At 40.2% G+C, this 21,370-nt stretch overlaps 2 protein-coding genes across 2 annotated transcripts in view; both read left to right on the top strand.

Annotated features, from left to right (window-relative positions):
* Positions 1 to 21,370, top strand: part of LOC138979534 (adenylate cyclase type 3-like) — a 72,246-nt gene that overhangs the window by 28,345 nt on the left and 22,531 nt on the right. The window contains exons 11-12 of the mRNA XM_070352246.1: positions 1,045 to 1,206; positions 5,255 to 5,342. Of these exons, the coding sequence (XP_070208347.1) occupies positions 1,045 to 1,206; positions 5,255 to 5,342 (250 nt within the window). The remainder of the gene's footprint in view (positions 1 to 1,044; positions 1,207 to 5,254; positions 5,343 to 21,370) is intronic.
* On the top strand, positions 7,481 to 15,818 carry LOC138980258 (uncharacterized). The gene is made up of 19 exons (XM_070353106.1): positions 7,481 to 7,994; positions 8,188 to 8,259; positions 8,405 to 8,533; positions 8,644 to 8,715; positions 8,859 to 8,987; positions 9,192 to 9,248; positions 9,494 to 9,538; positions 9,839 to 9,874; positions 10,133 to 10,255; positions 10,467 to 10,770; positions 11,077 to 11,283; positions 11,861 to 11,936; positions 12,331 to 12,354; positions 12,636 to 12,860; positions 13,231 to 13,301; positions 13,435 to 13,539; positions 13,690 to 13,901; positions 14,270 to 14,434; positions 14,637 to 15,818. Exons 1-19 carry the CDS (start codon positions 7,672 to 7,674, stop codon positions 14,884 to 14,886), a joined length of 2,625 nt encoding a protein of 874 aa, XP_070209207.1. The 5' UTR covers positions 7,481 to 7,671; the 3' UTR covers positions 14,887 to 15,818.

The raw sequence follows: 21,370 nt of genomic DNA, 5'->3' as shown, positions 1-21,370 counted from the left end.
AAGACCGGATATGACGTCATTAAAGACATTCTTTGAAGAAGAAAAATCAAGAGGCGAAGCCTTCAAGGCTCACGTAAGAAATCGACAAACAGTAACACAAACTCAATCACTCCGTCACACATACACACACACAGTAAGCATAGGTGACACGGTGCGAGACAGACACTAGATCTAGATCTGTCTGTCTGTAGCCTACTTACGGGGACACGACTGCCAGATGGCCAGATCGACACTGCGCTTTCGACCGCGCTTCCTCGCGCAGACACTGGAAACGCGCTGTGCAGATTAACCTGTAGGAAATCTCCTTTGGCATCTTCTGTATCTATTTTTCTGGAGCTACGAAACCGAACAATGTGAAATCGTCTTCTCCGAATCGGCGAACTGCAGCTCGGTGATAACTGTATCTATACCACAATCCTTCACGCGATCTGACCTAACCTTGACCCTTGACCTGGTCTACATACCACACACGACACAAACCAGTCAGCTGTTTTTACTCCCCCAAAACCCCCCACCACCCGTTTTCTTTGGATACACACTTTAACTACATACGTGCCGACGAAATGTTGATCATTGCTTCAATACTTTGAAGCTGTTGCTTGAATAATAACCAGGTAAAATTAGTATTTCGGTGTTCAGTCAAATGTTAAAGTTTCTACCACAGACATACATACATACGCACGCACGCACGCACGCACGCACGCACAGACAGACAAAAGTTAGCATCGCATAGGCTACACTTACGTGAGTCAAAAACTGGGGGGAAAATGGGCATGGATATCATCTCGAGGAATTTGTATGCAAAGTTTCATGATGATCTGTCCAGTAGTTTTCTCGGAATCGCTCTACTAAACACACACACACACACACACACACACACACACACACACACACACACACACACACACACAAACACACACTCACACACACCACCACCACAAACACACACACACACACACAAACACACCACCTAGTTAAAACTTGACTAAATAAAAAATAGATAAAACAACAAACAAACAAACAAACAAAAACCATCTTTGGCAGGGAAGCGATGAAACTGATGAACTACTACACCACGTGGTTTCACGACAAAGAGGCGGAGGCACGCTACAGAGCACGATCTGAGCGGTTCAGCGGAGCCAGTATGGGCGCATTGTGTGTTGTCCTCCTGTTGGTTGTCTGCGCTAAGTTCGCCGTCCTGCCCAGGTGAGCAAATCAGAAAGCTTTTCTCAGCTTCACGTCTTTAATGATACGTTATTTTTATTTTTACACCCCCGGTATAGGGGTGTGTATAGGTTTCACTCGATGTGTTTGTGTTCGCAAGTAGATCTCAAGAATGAACGGACCGATCGTCACCAAACTTGGTGAACAGGTTCTATACATTCCTGAGACGGTCCTTACAAAAATTGGGACCAGTCAAACACACGGTTAGGGAGTTATTGGTGGATTAAAAGTATACAAGGCCTGGTATAGACGGACACCCCCGTTGGTCAAAGGGAAATAACCATTCTCACTGCCACCAACTGAGAAGGTTATTTCCCTTTGACGGGGGTGTAGTTCCCATCGGAGGAATTTCTTGTTGACATTTTAAACAGATTGAGACAACCAGTGTTACTACAAGACCGCGCCTGCGGTTGAGGCAAACATTATTAATTGTCATGATCTGGGTAAAATGTCACATTTTGGTCAAACTTACAAATAATATTTTTGTATCGGTCGATTTTTGTTAGGTTTCCTTTTAGGTTTTATGACTGAAAGCAAACAAACGTGCATTATTGTTTTAGTCTCTTCTAGCCACCTAAATATGAATTGTTGTCGAACTCTTCCGTTACATGGCTCAAAAAAGGCAAATCCAATTTGTTTGTTTGTTTAACGCCCAGCCGACCACGAAGGGCCATATCAGGGCGGTGCTGCTTTAACATTTAACGTGCGCCATACACAAGACAGAAGTCGCAGCACAGGCTTCATGTCTCACCCAGTCACATTATTCTGACACAGGACCAACCAGTCCCAGCACTAACCCCATAATGCCAGACGCCAGGCGGAGCAGCCACTAGATTGCCAATTTTAAAGTCTTAGGTATGACCCGGCCGGGGTTCGAACCCACGACCTCCCGATCACGGGGCGGACGCCTTACCACTAGGCCAACCGTGCCGGTAGGTAAATCCAATGTTCAATCGATACATTATAGGATATTTGGTGACTTTTTGTCAGACCAGTTTCTTTTGTCCGTCCGAGGGGAGCATAATTATATCGTCTTCTGTTTCATCTTTATCAACCTCGGCCGGTGAGAGGGAAGCATAATTATCGTCTTTACACCCCCGGTATAGGGGTGTGTATAGGTTTCACTCGATGTGTTTGTGTTCGCAAGTAGATCTCAAGAATGAACGGACCGATCGTCACCAAACTTGGTGAACAGGTTCTATACATTCCTGAGACGGTCCTTACAAAAATTGGGACCAGTCAAACACACGGTTAGGGAGTTATTGGTGGATTAAAATTATACAAGGCCTGGTATAGACGGACACCCCCGTTGGTCAAAGGGAAATAACCATTCTCACTGCCACCAACTGAGAAGGTTATTTCCCTTTGACGGGGGTGTAGTTCCTATCGGAGGAATTTCTTGTTTATTATTATTACAGTGTACTAAATGACATGTTGACCAATAAGGACTGATTCTAGGTGATCTGCTTAATAATATAGCGGTTAGGCAGGGACCCTTTTTTAACCCTTCTGAAAATAACAAAGACAAACTAAAACTTGTATTTAAGAATATCAAGGTGACCTATTCTAAAGCCTGTCATTAACTGGGCGAAGGCGACTACGTGAAGTATACTTATGAATCTATATATATAATTATACGACTTGTGTCTCTGTGTGTGTGTGTGTGTGTGTGTGTGTGTGTGTGTGTGTGTGTGTGTGTGTGTGTGTGTGTGTGTGTGTTCGCGATGCACGGCCAAAGTTCTCGATGGATCTGCTTCAAATTTGGTGGGCATATTCAGGTAGACCCCGGACACAACCTGGTAGATGAGAATATTCAACACCCTCTCTCAGCGCGCAGCGCTGAACCGATTTTGGTTTTTCTGTAGATCCACTACATCCATTCCCAGTAACTCTTCCTTATCTTCTCCAGTGTTTTGCGTTTATCTCCCTTCCTTCGTGTGGCGTCAATCCATATTCCCCTTACTATTTTTAGAAGGTCGCTGTCCACAACGCTCAATCCATATTCCCGTTACTATTTTTAGAAGTTTTCCTTCGTGTGGCGTCAATCGCGTACTGTGCGCCACTCACCCGGCGAAGCGTACGGTGCGCCACTCACCCGGCGAAGCCTGGTATTCGGCTCTACTTCTTACCGGCGAAGCCGGCTACCCGACGAAGCGGGTATTCATCTAGTATACTATACAGTTGTAGCCTGCCTCCGAACACACACGCTACAGAGCTCGACTCGATGTGCGCAGTTTCGTATAAAAATTATTTTCCAAATTTCCCCACTGTGTTTTATAAAATAATCATATTATGAAAGCACTTACATTCTTATCTTAGTTGTTATGTATTCATTGTTAGTAAACATCGGCATTATTCATGTTTTACTTTAAACGCAATCATTGTTATTTATAGATCACAGGCACCTGATGTAAGTAGGTCACACACGTGTAAATGTTGTGCCCAGTCCTTGTTTTTGTTTCTGTTATTATTTTAGTTAGCAGGTCTAGTTGAGCACGTATTAAGTATCATGTACCCACTACTAGTCATTGTGCATTTTAGTTAATGGACTGATGATGTCATTTGTATGGAGTCGACGCACGTGCGAGGATATGTATGTGTGGGAGGGGGGGGGCGCGGGAGATGGAAGCTTGCTGTATGTTATGTAATGTATACAGGGCCGGACTACCGGGGGGGTTATGGGGGTTGCGCAACCCCCCCCCCCCCCCCCTAGCCTTAACATGTACCTTACTTATTTAATTTTTTTTTTATTATTGCTTATTTTATGCCGTTTCATGCAAGGAGCGACCATTTTCCTATCTCAGAATATGACCTACCCATTAGCTTCAGGGGGCTTCGCCCCCTGACCCCCACAACGAGGGGGGGGGGTGGGTTCTAGGGTTTTCGGACCCCCCCCCCAGCCAAAAAATAAAAATATTGAATGAGGTATCCATTTCTTTATTTTACATTGAGTTTCAATTTTTGGGGTATTAATCAGTGACAAAATCTGCTGCCTGAAACTGGTAATGATCATCATCAGAATGCACCAGATTGCACCATTTTGCATCCTTTTTTTCAAAATTTTCCGGGGAAGCATGCCCCCGGACCCTCGTAGCAAGCTAGGCGCTTCGCGCCGTCGGCTCGGCGCTTCGCGCCTTCACACCCATATCTTCACAATATACTTTTGAAAAAAACCAGTCATAAAATGAACTGATTCGCCCCTGCCGCCAGGGGGGACATCCCCCCTGGGCCACCACTGGCAACCCCCCCCTCCTCTTCGCCTAGTCCGGCCCTGGTATATATTGTGTGTGATACGTGGAAATGTGATACTATTTATTTGCATGTATGATACAGGTACAAATGTGATAATTGTAGGCTTATACTAGTGATTACTGTGTGTGATACATGAAATGTGATATGAATGCTGTTTTTATATGTTATACTCTTACTTTCTCCCAAGCGCAAGACAAATTCTTCTTTGAAAATTGAAGCCAATAAAATTTGAGTTGAGTTGAGTTGAGTTGAGTTGCTACAACAAAGTATACCGCAAGAAGCTTTGGCACTGTCACTGAGTTTTCAGTCAAAAGACTTCGCTAAATGATAATACATGACGTCAAACGTAACCTTCGCGTGGCTTTTCTTCCAGTCTGAAAATGCACAGAGCTGCCATCTTATTTACTAGTTTAGACAGGTTTTAGCGTGTACCTTTCCTTTTAAATGTTAGAAGACTTTTTGTTGTTGTGAGTGAAAACTCGTGAGAATGGTCACAAACATGGCGGGGGATGGGAGGGGGGGAGTTCAGTTGTCAGCGAGGGGTGGGGGTAATTGTCTTGGGAGTACGAGGGGTGATACAGCCGTCGGAGGCTTGGTGGGGGGGGGGGGGGGTTGTTGTTCGGGGGCTGACACTTGTTTCAGGAAGGCAAAAAGCCGACTACCCTCTTTTCGCCCCTCTGTATCCACTCAGCTAGAGAGGGTTGTGTTACAATTATGGTTGATACCTCTGGCATAGGTGATTGACGCTGGAATCAATTACTGACTTGTTTTCTTCCAGGACACTGGTGGCAATCCTGACCTTTTTGGTGGCCGAGCTTATTCTGGCTACGATGGCGTATATTTCCTCCATTTACATGTTGCAAAAGGTACGTATTCAGGGCTCCCCACGGACGCCCCTCCTAGTGCGTCCCGGGACCCCCACTTTTAAACTCTAGAGGGTCCATGGACCCCCACTGCAGTATTTTAGAGGGTCCCAAGGGTCGAAAAGTCACAGTGTACTTATAAAACATTGTGGTCACGTATAGTGTACTGCGAAGTGTCGATTGCAGTCTGAAAATGGTATCTACGGTACGCACGATAAACCGTCGCGATATAACCTTGAATGGTTGAAAACGACGTTAAACACCAAATAAAGAAAGAAAGACGCACGATAAAGAAAATTTAGTGCGTCCTCGGACCCGCTCTTTTAAAATCTAGTGCGTCCAGGGACCCCTTCCATATATTTCTAGTACGTGTTTTCGGCTTCTAGTGCGTATAGGACGCAGGGACGCGCGCTATGGGGAGCCCTGGTATTGATACAATATTTAATAAGTTAAAGAAAAAATCAAATTGAATCAAACGTAAATTTAAGGGCACAGGTGGCACGAAATTTCTGATTTGTTTCTTTACACGACTGTTCAGTATTGTTTTCATGATCTTTGTTGGAAAGTGTGTGTGTGTGTGTGTGTGTGTGTGTGTGTGTGTGTGTGTGTGTGTGTGTGTGTGTGTGTGTGTGTGTGTGTGTGCGTGTGTGTGTGTGTGTGTGTGTGTGTGTGTGTGTGTCATATAGGACGTTTTTGCAACTTTTGGAGGTAAAACATTCAGTAATAAAGATAGTATTTTTTAAAATGATTCCTTTTAGTCCATACAGATCACCACACGCTATACGGTAACAGGACGATTCATTCATTGATGTGAAAATATGTTGTTCCCTGGGACAAAGTTTAATGATTGAACATTTAATTCCGGAGAACTAATGTGACTGCATTGATGCTTCGAAACGATTCTGAGAAAACAGTGTCAAAAGTTTTCACAATGGTGTCAAATGATGTAAATAATTTTGAACATTATCACTGTATTGCAAGGAAACAATGAGAATGTCGAAATCAATAATTATCACACAATGATTCTATGGTGTTCTAAGTACGTTACTATGCTGACGACCCAAAAGACATGTTGTATTTTGACCAAAATTTTGTGTCACCTCTGGCCTTATTTAATGAATATTGTTACTTTAAATTGGATAATGATATAATAAATAATGTACGAAAAGAAAATTAATTTAGTTTTAATGGGGAAAAATTTATTTTAATTTATTTGATTAATTCTTCTTCTTCTTCTTCTTCTGCGTTCGTGGGCTGAAACTCCCACGTAAACTCATGTTTTTTGCACGAGTGGATTTTTACGTGTATGACCGTTTACGCCGCCATTTAGGCAGCCATACGCCGCTTTCGGAAGAAGCAGGCTGGGTATTTTCGTGTTTCTATAACCCACCGAACTCTGACATATGGGTGCGTCTCAGAATCTCGTCCTCTGTTTGTGACATTATCACCAAAAGTAAAATCTTCCCAGAAAACGTTGATAATACTATTTACACACTTCTCAGGGTGTACCTTTTCAGTTTAAACAAGAAAAAATATAACATTGCCTTTAGTTTGCCATATATTGAGCATTATTTGGACCATGTGTGCAAAATCACCCGTGTAACATGGAAACAATAAAAGACAAAAAAACTGCATTTATAAGGCTGAAAACGACTTTTATTCAGTTATTATTGTTGAATCACAAGCCATTATAGAGTTCAATATGAAATGACTACATGCAAACAACAAAATAATGTTTTTTTCAAAGTTCCATGCATTCGTCAAAATTTCAATACAAAAATGAAAATTAATTAATGATATCCTGATCAGAACATGTTGATACATGGCATTCATTCAGTCTTATTGACATTTAACCTTCACAATAGCATATATACAAAGATTTGTTGCTCTAAGACAAAATGTTAGAAAGTTATCCCAAAAGAATGCAAAAATGGTCACCGATGTAACATGGAAACATCACTTTTGTAACAAAGAAACGGTTATGCTTGTTCCCACAAACTTTACTAAATGAAGCTGATTTTGCAACCAGATTCTTCTTAGGTAAAATGCAAACACTAAAACAGGAACAGAAAGAAAAAAAGCTGGACAAAATCAAGCAAACTTTGCCCCAAAAAAGAGAAACATTAAAGACTCCCATTGAGCTCAACCCATAGGTTTAAGGCTTTTTCAGCTGTTGCAGCGTATAAAAATTAGGTGTTCTACCAACTGGGGCTATTCAAATCTTTGTAGTTTGTCAGAAATCAATAATTGAAGATAGTTTCGAAATAAACCCATACCCTTCGCCGTGATATTTTTAGAACAGTCACGTGACAGTGTATAGCGAGGCGATTCTATGTTTAGAACATTTACCGGAAACGGATTTCCCCTACAAACAAAGATGGCTTCTCAAGATGTGAAAGATCGTCTTCGATCTATGCCTCCAAAAGTATGTTTGCCTCCTACTCCACCTGCTGTGCCTGTTGCCAGAGTTGCAAGCACGGCTTCGGCCAAGAAAAAAAAGAAAAAGCTGAGGGAGAAATTGAAAGTTTGTTTGACCAGCCAATTCGAACGATGGGGGGCCCTCCGAGGACAGGTGTTTGCCAAGACACCTCATTTGTTGAAACCTCACAACAGATCAAAAGCAGACACGGAACTTTCTAGAATCCTCATGGACGCGTAAGTATCGTTTAAATTCAATTCAAATTCCTCCTTTGTTCTTGTCATTTGCTTGTTTTGTTTTCTCTTTGAGTACCATGTTTTCAAATAATAATTTACAGTGACAGTGTGACGAACATTCGTTTCAAAACCAAAGTGTTGTTTCCAGTCAATCAGTGCTTTCTTGACTACTGTACTTCTTTTTCTGTTTTAGGTACGAACGAACTCAAGAGGCCGCATTGACTGACCCTCAACCAGGATGTTCTACTTGGGATATTGAAAGCAGGTCAGTGTCAATTGATACATTGTGAAAGTCAGCTTCACACAGAGCTCTGATGTACATTTACCAATTTGCTCAGCTGGGTGTAGTGAATGTAGGAACCGAATTTATTTCAAAGTGCATGGATTTTGTTTTTGTTCTTATTCAACAGAGCTGTGCAGAGACCAGACTTTGCTAAACAGCCTCCGCAGAAAACTTCCACCCCAGGGCAGCTCCTGCAGCAAGCAAAAGTCAGCACCACCCCCGACCTCTCCTCTGTCCCTAGTTCGTCCAAGCCGTGGTAAATGTATTTTGTAAACTGATAATTATAGATGAACATTCGTTTCATTTTTTTTTTCAGTCAATTAGCGCTGTATTGACTTCTGACTTATTTTTATGTTTTACTTTTAGCTATCAACAGATTCAAGAGGCCGCATTGACTGACCCTCAACCAGGATGTTCTACTTGGGATATTGAAAGCAGGTCAGTGTCAATTGATACATTGTGAAAGTCAGCTTTACACAGAGCTCTGATACATTTACCAATTTGCTCAGCTGGGTGTAGTGAATGTAGGAACCGAATTTATTTCAAAGTGCATGGATTTTGTTTTTGTTCTTATTCAACAGAGCTGTGCAGAGACCAGACTTTGCTAAACAGCCTCCGCAGAAAACTTCCACCCCAGGGCAGCTCCTGCAGCAAGCGAAAGTCAGCACCACCCCCGACCTCTCCTCTGTCCCTAGTTCGTCCAAGCCGTGGTAAATATATATATGTACTTTGTAAATTGATACTCATACTCATAGACCGTTTATTGACAGTAAATGGGGTTCACAAAAACTTAAAAAAGAAATGTTGGGAAGATTGGTTTCAGATTTTGTTCAGTTTGTCAGTTTGCTAGTTTCATGCATTTAAACACATTTTAATCAGGTGATGGTCAGAGTTGATTGTTTGACATTTTTCAGTACACCTTTATCAGGTGTGGAGCCATTCGAGGAGGAGCCAGAACTTGAGATTGAAAAGTGAGTGCATTTACTGAACATGGTGCAGTGTTGATTTTGGTTGGCTGGTTACACCGGTTGTATATTGTCTCCCTTGCACAAATAACTGTCTTGTTTAAATCAAAAACCGCTATCTATTTACAAAGTTCTAAATGCTAAACTTTAAATCGTCTCCACAAGTGCCAGTGGGTTCACATTATCGATTGATTCAAGGTGTGTTAAATAGTCAAATCATATTTATAAATAACTTTTTTTTTCAATTATAGGACTGATCAGCCTGCCAAAGAAGGGAAAGGGATGAGGTCAAAACGGTAAGCTTGTCATTGTTTGTTATCTGCATTTGAGTTGAGTTGGCAAACTGTCGGCCAGAGATCAACACCAGCCGGTTACCTCAGTTTACAATGACGGCAGTCATTAGTGTCTACTATTGTTGATTGTTGAGTTGGTTGCTGGTTTAGTTATACCAATTATTACTTCTTGTTTTTTCAAGATAATGAAATGTAATGTCAACAGAAACTGGATACTGTTGAGGGGTGTTTTGATTTACCCAGTACATCTAGTTCTTGTTTGCATGTTTTAATACATTATAATTACCATTTTTATGTTTACAGGCAGAACATTGACCGCTCCTTTGTCAACCCTCTCAAGTAAGTGTAGTATTATTAAAAAAGCTAATTTGTAAAGAACCATGTGAAAATAATAATGATGAAAAACAAGACACACACACAAACAATGAGAATATTCTGATAATAAAGGTCATTTGATGATTTTTTATGTTTTCGGAGATACATGTAGTAGTATTATAGATTGGCACTGCAGGCACATTTTTTCTTGTTTGTCAGTTGACAACTTACATTATTATTTTGAGTGATGCTAACTTTGTTTTCAATGTCTCTCTTGTGCAGCATCACTGTTGAATTCAGTGATTTAACCTGTGATGGTGATTTAGATGGTGATGACAGCGACTTTGATGTCGATGATATCGAGCTGGAATCTCAAGACGCCAGTTTTTTTCTCACCATGGATGTGTATGTTTTGCATTTCTTATTAATGTGTTGCTTTTGTAAGAATAAAACAAATTCTAATCTATTTCATTTGTATGTAATGTATACATGAATTTATACATTTATGTTGTAAAATGATTAAAATGGTTTCATTCTTCTAGGGAAGTCTAATCTACATCAGACTGTATTGCACACTGAATGTTATTATTATTTTTTATTTATTCCTATGTGTCAGGGATGAAAAGTATGCCAAGGAGGCAGACGAGGTGGCCTTTGAGGAGGTGGCGTACGGCCAGCAGGAGGACGAAGAGACAGGTGATGCTGACACTGCGGAGGAGGTGGAGTTAGGACCAGGCATCACCAGGATAGCCACAGCAGACCAGTGCCAGGACATTTGCAACAGCACACTGTGCCTAGCATTTGTCCACCAACTAAAGGCACTGGCTGCTGTGAGCATCAGGAAATGCTCCACTGCTGGGTGTGAGCATGTTCCTGCCGTGAAGGAGGGCTTCACAGGCTCAGCACTGTACCTCAGATGGGTGAGAACATTTTATTTTTTACTCACATGCGAAGCAAAAGTCAGTCTATGTACTCACCTGGTTCATCTGTCCGTCTGGCCGTTCATTCGTTAAAAACTAAAATGTTGAATTTATCTTGGACACTACTAAGTCTAACAGCACTAAATGTGGCATGATGGTTCAGATTTCAGAATGCACTTAGGCTTCATCAACTCATTATGTTTGTACATGTATATGTTCCTAGTAATCCTACTGACAGTGACACATTGAATTTTTATAAAGTCATTTGCATTTTTGTTTTTTTCAAATCTGATCTGTGAATTTCAGGAATGTGTGAAAGGCCATGTGAGCCACACATGGTGTGCCCAGCCCACCCTGCCCAACAAAATTCACTGTGGTGATTTTCTAGTCAGCACATGTATCCTCCTAAGTGGAAATAATTATGCCAAGCTGGCGTTGTGGGCGAAGGTGCTGAACCTGCCCTTTCCTGGTGCTACCTTCCACCAGGCTGTCCAGAAACATTATGTGGTGCAGGTAATTAAAAAACAGTTAAAAAATAATTTATAATGTGTGTGTATAAAATGGAAAGAAAATGGAATTTGGATATTGATAGTTGTGTTGTTTATGTTTGCCTGCCAGTTTGTGTTAATATCTATGCATGTTTGTTTTTACCTGTTTAAATATTGTAAAGCGCTATGAGTAGATTGTCTAGAAACGCGCTATATAAATGTCCATTATTATTATTATTATTATTATTGATCTCTATCTTTATCTCTAGCAAACTCAAAGCGCGGCAAAGGTTGCACTATACAGGCGCCCTACTCACGGCCCAACGGGGATTTGAACCCGGGTTGCTGTATCCCTGGGGAATCGTGTTCACCACAGAACCAACCGGCCACCCTAGTTACAAATGATGTTTAGAAACTAAAAGCAACCCATTCTCGTTATGTATTCAGATGTTTTGTAACAAGTATGGCATTTTTTGTTGTTGTCTAGAACAGTTGACATAGTCTAGTCTGTGAGGCAAAATTCTTGCTTTGTGTGTCCCTCAGTGACTGTCCCAACTCACAAGAATATAGATATATAACTTTGTTTTCCATTTATCATAAAGGCTGTGAAGGACACATGGAAGGACCACCAACGAGCCATCTTCGACTCATTGGCAGAGCAAAATTTGGTTGTTCTGGGTGAGTGTTTGTTGTTCTTTTGTGATTTATGTTTGACCCCTTTGTCACTGTTGTGCCATTTCAGAAATATAATGTATCCAATGCTGTAGACTTAACCCAACCCCACCCCCCACCCCCCCAACCCCACAATAATATTGAAATGAATGTCTAAAATCAACTTTATATTTTCTATTTTATTTCTCAAAAGCAAAACATGATGTGATGCAGGACATAATATTCAATTTTGGACATTGTATCAAGGCGTGCTTGCTTTTGAGAAATAGACTGAAAGAAAAAGTTACATTTTCATGTAACCCACTGAAATTGACTTCCTGTTGTCAAGTGACGGCAGAGCACTTTTTATTGAACATTTATTTTGTTATGTCATTCCATTTTTGTGTGTGTGTGTGTGCAGGAGATGGACGCAATGATTCACCAGGTCAGTACGATTATTGCAGACCTGCATTATTCAATGACCCAATATATACCATGTCCCCAATTTTACATAGTCATTGGAATATTAGAATGTGCTATTTACCATCATGTAGAATGATATAGTCTAGGCGCTTGAGTAATTGGCTTGCCTGTGTTCTCGTAACCATGTTAACAAACAACTGAGCTTAGAAAAGCCTTGCAATTTTGATGTCCGGTCAGAGAATATTGTTTGCAGGTTTCATCATAAATGGTTACTTTTTAATGGTGCATTGAATTTTCAAATAGGTCATTGCGCACAGTACTGCAGCTACACTCTTATGGAGGCTGAGACCACAAAGATTCTCTCTGTCCAGTGTGTGGACAAACGGGAAACACAGCGAAAATCCACGAACATGGAAAGGGTTGGATTTAAGAGGGCACTGGATGAGGTAGTGCTTGAAGGTGAACGGGTGGACACCACTGTTGATGAGGTCGTCACTGATGCCCATGTGGGAATAGCTGCAGATATGAGTATGTTCTGTTTCCTCTTTTCCCCCCTTTGTGTGTGTGTGTGTGATTAACAGTCAATTATATGTTAGCGGTAATTTATTATGCAACATTTATTATCTATACATACATCAGTCCCATCTGGATGGACAGTGCAGTGAGTTAGAATGCTTAATTTCAAGATAATATACCTCTTGCCCACTTTGGGGATACAGTTTAGAGTGTGTCACCATTATTGTCTCTTTAGCAGCTGTTGTTCATTGTATTATGTGTGCATTGCTAAGCCCTTTTCATTTAATTTGGGCTGGTCATTTTAGCAAACATTTTAAAAATGTATGCACCAAATATTTGATATTGCAAATGAATATATTTTGTTCTTTGTTTTGTCAAAAAGAGGCGATCGGAAAAAAACATTCCCTTGATGTGTGGCATGTTGCCAAAAATATTGGCAAGAAGCTAGCCAAGGTACGTATGTTGTAATTGTGTTATAGTTTGATACAATTTTGAAATATTGTGAATGCTTTATTGGTTTTCTCATGTTTTCTTTGGTTTGTTTGTGTGTGTATCTTTACATTTTACATTTGCATTTTCTTCTTAGATTGCTGCAGGCAGTAAAGGTCGCAAGCTGCAAAAGTGGATCCCTTCGATAGTGAACCACTTTTGGTTCTGCTGCCAGAAGGCTGACACCAAGACAAAGTTCATGGTAACCTGTTTGGTCATTGTCTTGTTTGGTTATTTGTACGGTTTCATTTACAAATAATAATAGCACGTCAATCACAATTATGCACTAATTTCAATAGTTTGAAAAAAATCAGGCATGTATAGTTTTCTGAATGTGTCTGTTCCATTCCAGGGTATGTGGCGAGGAGTTTTGCAACATGTTTGCAACATACATTCTTGGGATGCTGGTGCCTGGTGCTGCGACCATGAAGACCTGGGCGGGGAAAGGGAGGATGGGAGGGCCTGGCTTGATCCTCAGGAAGACCGTGCCCTAGTGAAACAGCTCGCCTCTGTGGTCTTAGACCAGACTCTGATCCAGAAAGCAGAGTTGGTCATCACAAACAGGTTAGAAGATTATTATTACTCACTATTGAGGGAGAAATCAGGGAACTGTTTACAGTGTGCATGAAAGGAGATTATGTGGGTGCAACAAGTATGAACTTGTTTGTGTGGTTTTGTAATTACTAATACTCGATGTAAAAATCAGGAGTTGTAGTGCTCATACTGATGTGTGCTGGCCAACATTATACAGTGGAACTCTGTTATAGTGAATATAAGAATTTCGCTGTAACAGGGTTGATTTATATCATACAGTGAGGTAAATAAACAAGAAAACCTATCGCTACAGTATCAGCAGAACATCACTGTAAAATATTTAATGATAAGCGTGTTCACTTCTACCATTATATATAATACTTTCTTTTTACATACAGGAGCACATGCCCCCTGGAGGTGTTTCACCAACATTTGTTGATGTATGCGGGCAAAAGGTTTGCGTACACACCTCCGGTTTATGAAGCCAGGATTCTGTTGGCAGCCATGGACCACAACACTCATGCTGGTCGACCCTTGGCGACTTCAAAGGATGGCAGAAAGAAGTAAGTACATGTATTGAAACACACTCAATGCAATGTTTTTGTTGTTTGTTTTTTTCACAGGCCAAACATGTAAATTCAGGCTTCAAGTTCTAGATGTATGATCATGTCCTTGGCATGTTTAGTTATATTATGACATTCAAGGCCATTACAAGGGTTAGTGTCAAGCATTTTAGTCATAATTGTTCTTGTTCTATGTTGATAGGTATCACAGATGCTTCAATAAGAAAACCGGCCGCTGGTCGGTATTCCCTGTGAAGGTCCCAAAGACCTACCACCACATTCCAGCCCTGAAGCTGCGAATCATGGAGATGAGACTACAAGACCCGTTGCCACTGCACAGGAAAAAACCTCTGGCACAAGAGGACCCAAGGAGACTGTCAACACACCTGGCAGCAACCTCCCCACCTCCAACTAGTGAACTTGTTGCACAGAAAAAATCTCGTTTTACCTGAATGACGGTAGCAGTTGAGCTGGTAGTAGCCCAAAAGGAGGCAGAACATAAGGAAAGAGTGTCAAGTGGGATAATTATTACCTCCCTTTTTGTCTGCGGTTCTGTTACAGTTGTTTTTGACATGTGGAGAGGTACAACAATATGACACCAGTGGACTTTTGAAAGGCCCTTTTCAAGACAGCAATGTTTGTATGTGTGGGTAACCAGTAAAAATGCATAGACCCGCATAGTTCTATGGCATGGCTGTGTTTAGTTTTTTAATTTAATCTGCTGCCTTATCATGGACCCTAAATTGCGCTATTTCACCAATATAGATGGGAGGCTCTTGTATACATTGGCGAATAATGATTTTAATAATAACTTTGAAAAATAGTAATAACTTTGTGATTATACATTGGCAGACTAAATTTGCAAGAAAAGCATTTATCAATAGTTTCCAAAGCTGTATCATTTTAGTTGAGACTGTGTTGTATGATTTTCACTTCAAATTGATATCAATTGCCTTAGACTACATTTTGCTTCACAGGCTAGATTCAGGCGGCATAGAATGGCTGCAGGCACAAGAAACTCACATTGCAACACATATTATAATTGAGCATGTTGGAATGTTCGGCTGAAAATGTACCTCCCATTATAATTAAAGGAATGTCAGCGACAACCCACCTCTCAATGCAGGGACTGAGGGAGTGGTTGTGACATGGTGATCATGTTTTTTTTTTCTTTTCTTGTTTAGTTGAAAATATTGCTTGTGTACAATAATTGTTTATTCATGATACTAATGTGTGTGCGAGAGAGACTGAGGGTTTGTACAACATGTGTTAGTATATTCTTATTATGTGTGGCTGCAAGCGTGACTTAGCATATCTGTTTAGTTGGCTTTTGTACATGTTTACCTGGAAACAATATGAGAATAATGGTGGTAACGATACTTGATATTTGTCTGTCTGTTCATTTGTTTTTATGAGTGCGTTGTGGTGTGGTAATTGTGCAACAGTATGTCTGCTGAAAGAAAAGAAAAAAACAAAAAACAAAGACAGAAACTGTTTGTTGTCTGCAGATAAAGGGATGTACACCACTTTGAAAATGACTAAAGACTATTGTGTGTTTGTTGTGTGATATAAATTTAAAAACAATAACATCATGTTTCTTTTTCTGAACCCATTACAAAAAGTGGAAGTGATTCAGATTCTGTATTCAGAATTACACAATTTCAAAATCTGACAGCATAATTTACATGATATGACATTGTGTCACTGCTGGCACATGAACTTGTTTTGTTGTTGGTCAAATATACATTTATTAAAATTAACTTGTGGAGTCATACTAGTACATACAAAGTAAATGAACACAAACTTGTACAAAACAAACAGCTCAGCTGAAGAAACCATTTTAACATAATTTTCTAGTCAACCAAAATAACATTCTCATTTTCAAGACAAAATGTTTCTGTAATATTTTTCTTGCACTCAAAAAGTAATGTGTGCAAAAACCCATGGAAACAATCAAACAGCTGTTACAACCATACAGAGAGGCAATTAAAAATTTGAAAACTAAAAGTCAAACATGTCCAAGTCCTCAGGACATTTTGGTGCTTGAGGAAGAGACAGACGAAAAATATCCCTCCATGTTGTGTGTCGGTATTCAAGAGCAATTACCCCATCTACTGCAAGCGCGCTGGAATGTATCCTGTATAAACATTGTTGGGACTGGGGTAAGTATCCCGAATGGCCCACACACAACATGAAGGGATAGCCCTCCTGTTACCAGCCCCCAAACGACCATGCTGCCAGAAAACAAACTGGCGATAGGCAGCATGGCGATTGGAGGCGGCTTCGCCTCCCTCTTCCGCAAACACCAAAATGTCCACCCGCTGCCTCCTGCTCAGGTGTAGCACGAACGGATGTAAAATGATGTTCATCTCCTGCAAAAGAAAAAAGAAATAATAATTGTAATCATCAAAGTAACAACACATCACATTGACCCGGGTTCGAATCCCTGTTGGGCCTTGAGTGGGGCGCCTGGTAAAGTGCGACCTTTGCCGCGCTTTTAGTTTCCTACACAGCAAAGATAAAGCGCGTTGTAAATATCCAAATTTCATTTTTTTTCAAATACAAAAATAAGAAATACAAAAATAAATAAATAATAATAATTGGACTCCAAGGACTACATACCAATGTGAACTTCAAGGGAAGAGGAAAGTCGTTCACTAAAAGAAATTTGCTATTACAGTTTAGATTTTTGTCTAACAGAGAGAACCCAAGGGGGAAAAAAACCCTCTTCATTATAAGTGGAAAATCACAATAATAGAGTCCACTATAGTATGAGTACTAGCAGGTTCCACTGTATATCATTACATACAACTATATTACCCTGCACAAGTACACAATCTGACCATGACTGTGTTTATCTTTTTTTTCATGTAAATATTTTTTTAATAAATACTTTTTTATATAAAAAATGGGCATACGTACAGGCATTCTTGATATGCACTGAGTGCGGCGCTGGCAGCAGATCCGTTCTGCAGGTGTGGGCATGTGCCGACAATGTCGGCACACACACCAGTCCGGCCAGGCTGCATGGTCTGGTGATGGTGCAGGTGTTGGCACAGACGACTGATCGGCTGTTTTCAACAGAAAGCATTTTTATTTCTTAATTTATGATACATATTTTATGATTACCAATGTCAAAGTAAAAAAAATCAATAATGCACCATGGATGTAAATATATTTTTTTTGTTTTGTTTTTTGTATACAACAACAACAAAACCATTGAAAAAATACTTTCAGCAGAATGCAGAAACAAAATACTACATAGAGAGCTCACACAAAATACCACAATAATGACAAGAGCAAACTTATATCAGAACACCATAAAGCAGAAGTTACTTACCAAGCATGTCAAAAACAAGACCTGGTTGTGCAACAGCCAGGTCGAGGGCCAGTTGTCGCAGTTGTGCAATATCCAGCTGTTGGATCTGAGTCTGTAATAATGTAAAGACAACAAACATGTTTTAAAATGAAACATGTGTGCTGTTATCATTATCTGTGTATACATGCGAAAGACTTTGCTATTCATATCTCCTCATAATAATGTCAAATTAATTAAAAACACACCTGCAAGTTATTCCTGTGCTGCTGCGCAGTGGGGATGCCGGCCACATCCCACCTCCCTCGACCACCTCTCCCCCTGCCACTTGAAGAGCCCCGCTGCTGTGCTGTCGCCCCTCGTCCTCCTCTCCTCCTTCCTCTCCCCCTGTCTCCTCCTCTTTCGTTACTTGTGGAACATGTCTGAAAACAGCATTAATAAAACATTTGTGTCTTCAACATGAAGAACTAATTTACATCTAATGGTAACTTCTCCAATTCTCTCATCTATGTGTGCCAAACTAGCACATTTTCTCCTCAAACTATAGCGAAACCTGTGGTATCCAACAACGAAGGGGCCCAGACAAAAAGAGTTGGATACCACAGGTAGTTGGATACCACAGGTCAGATTCAGACTAAGTAATACGTATTTGGGTAATTCCCCAGTTGTATATCACAGGGTATTTGGATAAGACCAGTATGGATACCACAGATTTCACTGTAATGTACACATGAAAACACACCTGATCTTGTTCTTGAGGCTGACCACCTCCTCTTCCCCCTCCCTTTCCTCTCCTCCTCCCTCTCCCTCTGTGGGGTGCAGGCGAGTCTGTTTCATGATCACTCCGGCTTGTCTGAAATCAACAATAATAAAATAGTTGTATCTTCAGCATGTAGAACTAATTTTCATATAATTAATTGTAAGCTCTTCAGTCTCATCTATTAGAGCCAAAATAGCAAATGTTCTCAAACTAATGGACATGAAAACACACCTGATCTTGTTCTTGAGGCTGACCACCTCCTCTTCCCCCTCCCCTTCCTCTCCTCCTTCCTTTCCCTCTGTGGGGTGCAGGTGAGTCTGTTTCATGATCACTCCGGCTTGTCTGAAATCAACAATAATAAAATAGTTGTATCTTCAGCATGTAGAACTAATTTTCATATAATTAATTGTAAGCTCTTCAGTCTCATCTATTAGAGCCAAAATAGCAAATGTTCTCAAAGTAATGGACATGAAAACACACCTGATCTTGTTCTTGAGGCTGACCACCTCCTCTTCCCCCTCCCCTTCCTCTCCTCCTTCCTCTCCCTCTGTGGGGTGCAGGTGAGTCTGTTTCATGATCACTCCGGCTTGTCTGAAATCAACAATAATAAATTAGTTGTATCTTCAGCATGTAGAAATACATCTGGTAAGCTCTCCACTCTTTTTGTCATCTGTGAGTGCCAAACCAGTTTTTACTAGCAAATTTTCTCATCAAACTAATGTATATGAGAACACACCTGGGGGTATGGGTGGGGTTATGAGAGAAATACTTAGGTTAGGACTGCTAGACAGTCAAAGTCTTCTTCTGTCACATTCTTTGCACATGATTCTAGAGGGAGCAAAGAGGGAAGGAGGGCATCATCCATCAAACAAGTGATGACCAAGGAATAATAGAAAATTAAAAACCAACCGAGTACTTTATGCTGTTTACATGTTCTGAGCAAAAGTCCACAAGTACATTGAATGATTGATGTAGTGCTACAGGGATTACGACAGATCTAGAAGCAACCCATCGAAAGCAAAAAGAAGCTAAGAGGCATACAGCCTATGCTCCAAAGTTCATGAAGGCTGTTACCCTTTATAATTATCAAGATCTACGAGTATGCTTACTCTTACCGTCAAACTCAGAAAATGCGAGTGGGGCGGTTTTTGCGGTAGTGACATGAATGACTCTCACTCTGTCACTCTCATGTCGACAGATTGCTTCCAGTTCTTCTTCTTCTTGATAATGTAGAACACTTTTGGATCCCAAATCTAAATAGACTTAAGTTAGGGGCGAAAAGTTATTGCACGGCCTTTGAAACTTACCGATGGCGACGACATAGTGATGTTGTACTTGTCAATTGATAGCGGCAGTAGTGGCGGAAGTAGGGAGTTCCCTTGACTTCCGGTGACGATTACGCCAAAGGCCTTGTTGAATAATGTTTAGGCCTACGAATTCTTTTTCTCGAAAATATCGTACCAACAATTTTTTTCTGTGTTCGAATACTGTAGCCAATCCTCCTTCTATCAACTTTAAAGGACGTTTATGAGATTATTTGTACAAGTGACCAAAATGAATTAATTATTGAGCTACAGCCACATGTGTTACTTTAATGAAAAGTTCATCACCGACGTAACTCGGAAACGAACAACCAGACATGTATTATAAGGTTTGACATGAAGAATGCAAATATTCAAAAGTGGTTCATTCAATTGTTAAGACAATAAACCAAAGGCATTGGTTACATATACATGTAGAACAGTTGCCACTTGCAGTTAATTAATTTATTTTAAAAGAAATAATGCCCCCTGGCATTGAAGGTGGGGTCACGAATCATGGTTGCATCAGATGTAGGGACTAAGGAAATATCATCGATCCCTGGAAAGCAATAGTAGTTCCCCTTCGGTTTCCTTCGAAGGAACGTTACCACCAGTTCATCAGGTCGAATCTCTTGCACCTGAAACATGCAAGTACCTGCGATTTCAACTAAAGATTGATGCAATATGTGTACTAGTTTCACTAACATGAATTTGTTTAATGTCTATCAAGATTTTGATGCATCCACATTCACTGGCTAAAAACAAAATAAAGTAATTATTTTGTTCAGACTTACCATTCCATTGAACATACAACTTTTACAATTAAAGAAAACATTGACACTTACCGTTCCTTTAAATGGATTTCGGAAATTTAATTTTGATCATAATTTTTTATATTTTTAATTTTCAGAGCTTGTTTTTAATCCAAATATAACATATTTATATGTTTTTGGAATCAGGAAATGATGTGAAATAAGATGAACGTAAATGTGGATCGTTTTATATTAAAAAAAAATATATTACAATTTTCAGATTTTTAATGGCCAAAGTCATTAATTAATTTTTAAGCCACCAAGCTGAAATGCAATACCGAAGTCCGGCCTTCGTCGAAGATTGCTTTACACAAATTTCAATCAATTTAATTGAAAAATGAGGGTGTGACAGTGCCGCCTCAACTTTTACAAAAAGCCGGATATGACGTCATCAAAAGTATTTATCAAAAAAAACAAATGTCCGGGGATATCATACCCAGGAACTCTCATGTCAAATTTCATAAAGATCGGTCAAGTAGTTTAGTCTGAATCGCTCTACACACACACACGCACAGACAAACAGACACATACACACACATACACCACGACCCTCGTTTCGATTCCCCCTCTATGTTAAAACATTTAGTCAAGTTTTGACTACGTGAAATCGAAAGAAAAACTATTATTAACAAATGTTTAGCCTAATTTTTCACTTCATAGAATATCATAGCAGCAAAAACTCACCTTTTCTTAACCTTGGGTGTTGATCACTGTCGTAACAAAATCACAGACTTCGGAAACATTCTC

This window comes from Littorina saxatilis, linkage group LG11, assembly GCF_037325665.1.
Source record: "Littorina saxatilis isolate snail1 linkage group LG11, US_GU_Lsax_2.0, whole genome shotgun sequence".
In the NCBI taxonomy this organism is placed as follows: Eukaryota; Metazoa; Mollusca; class Gastropoda; order Littorinimorpha; family Littorinidae; genus Littorina; species Littorina saxatilis.
Note: the sequence above shows the minus strand (reverse complement) of the source record. Positions and strands in the feature narration are given on the sequence as shown.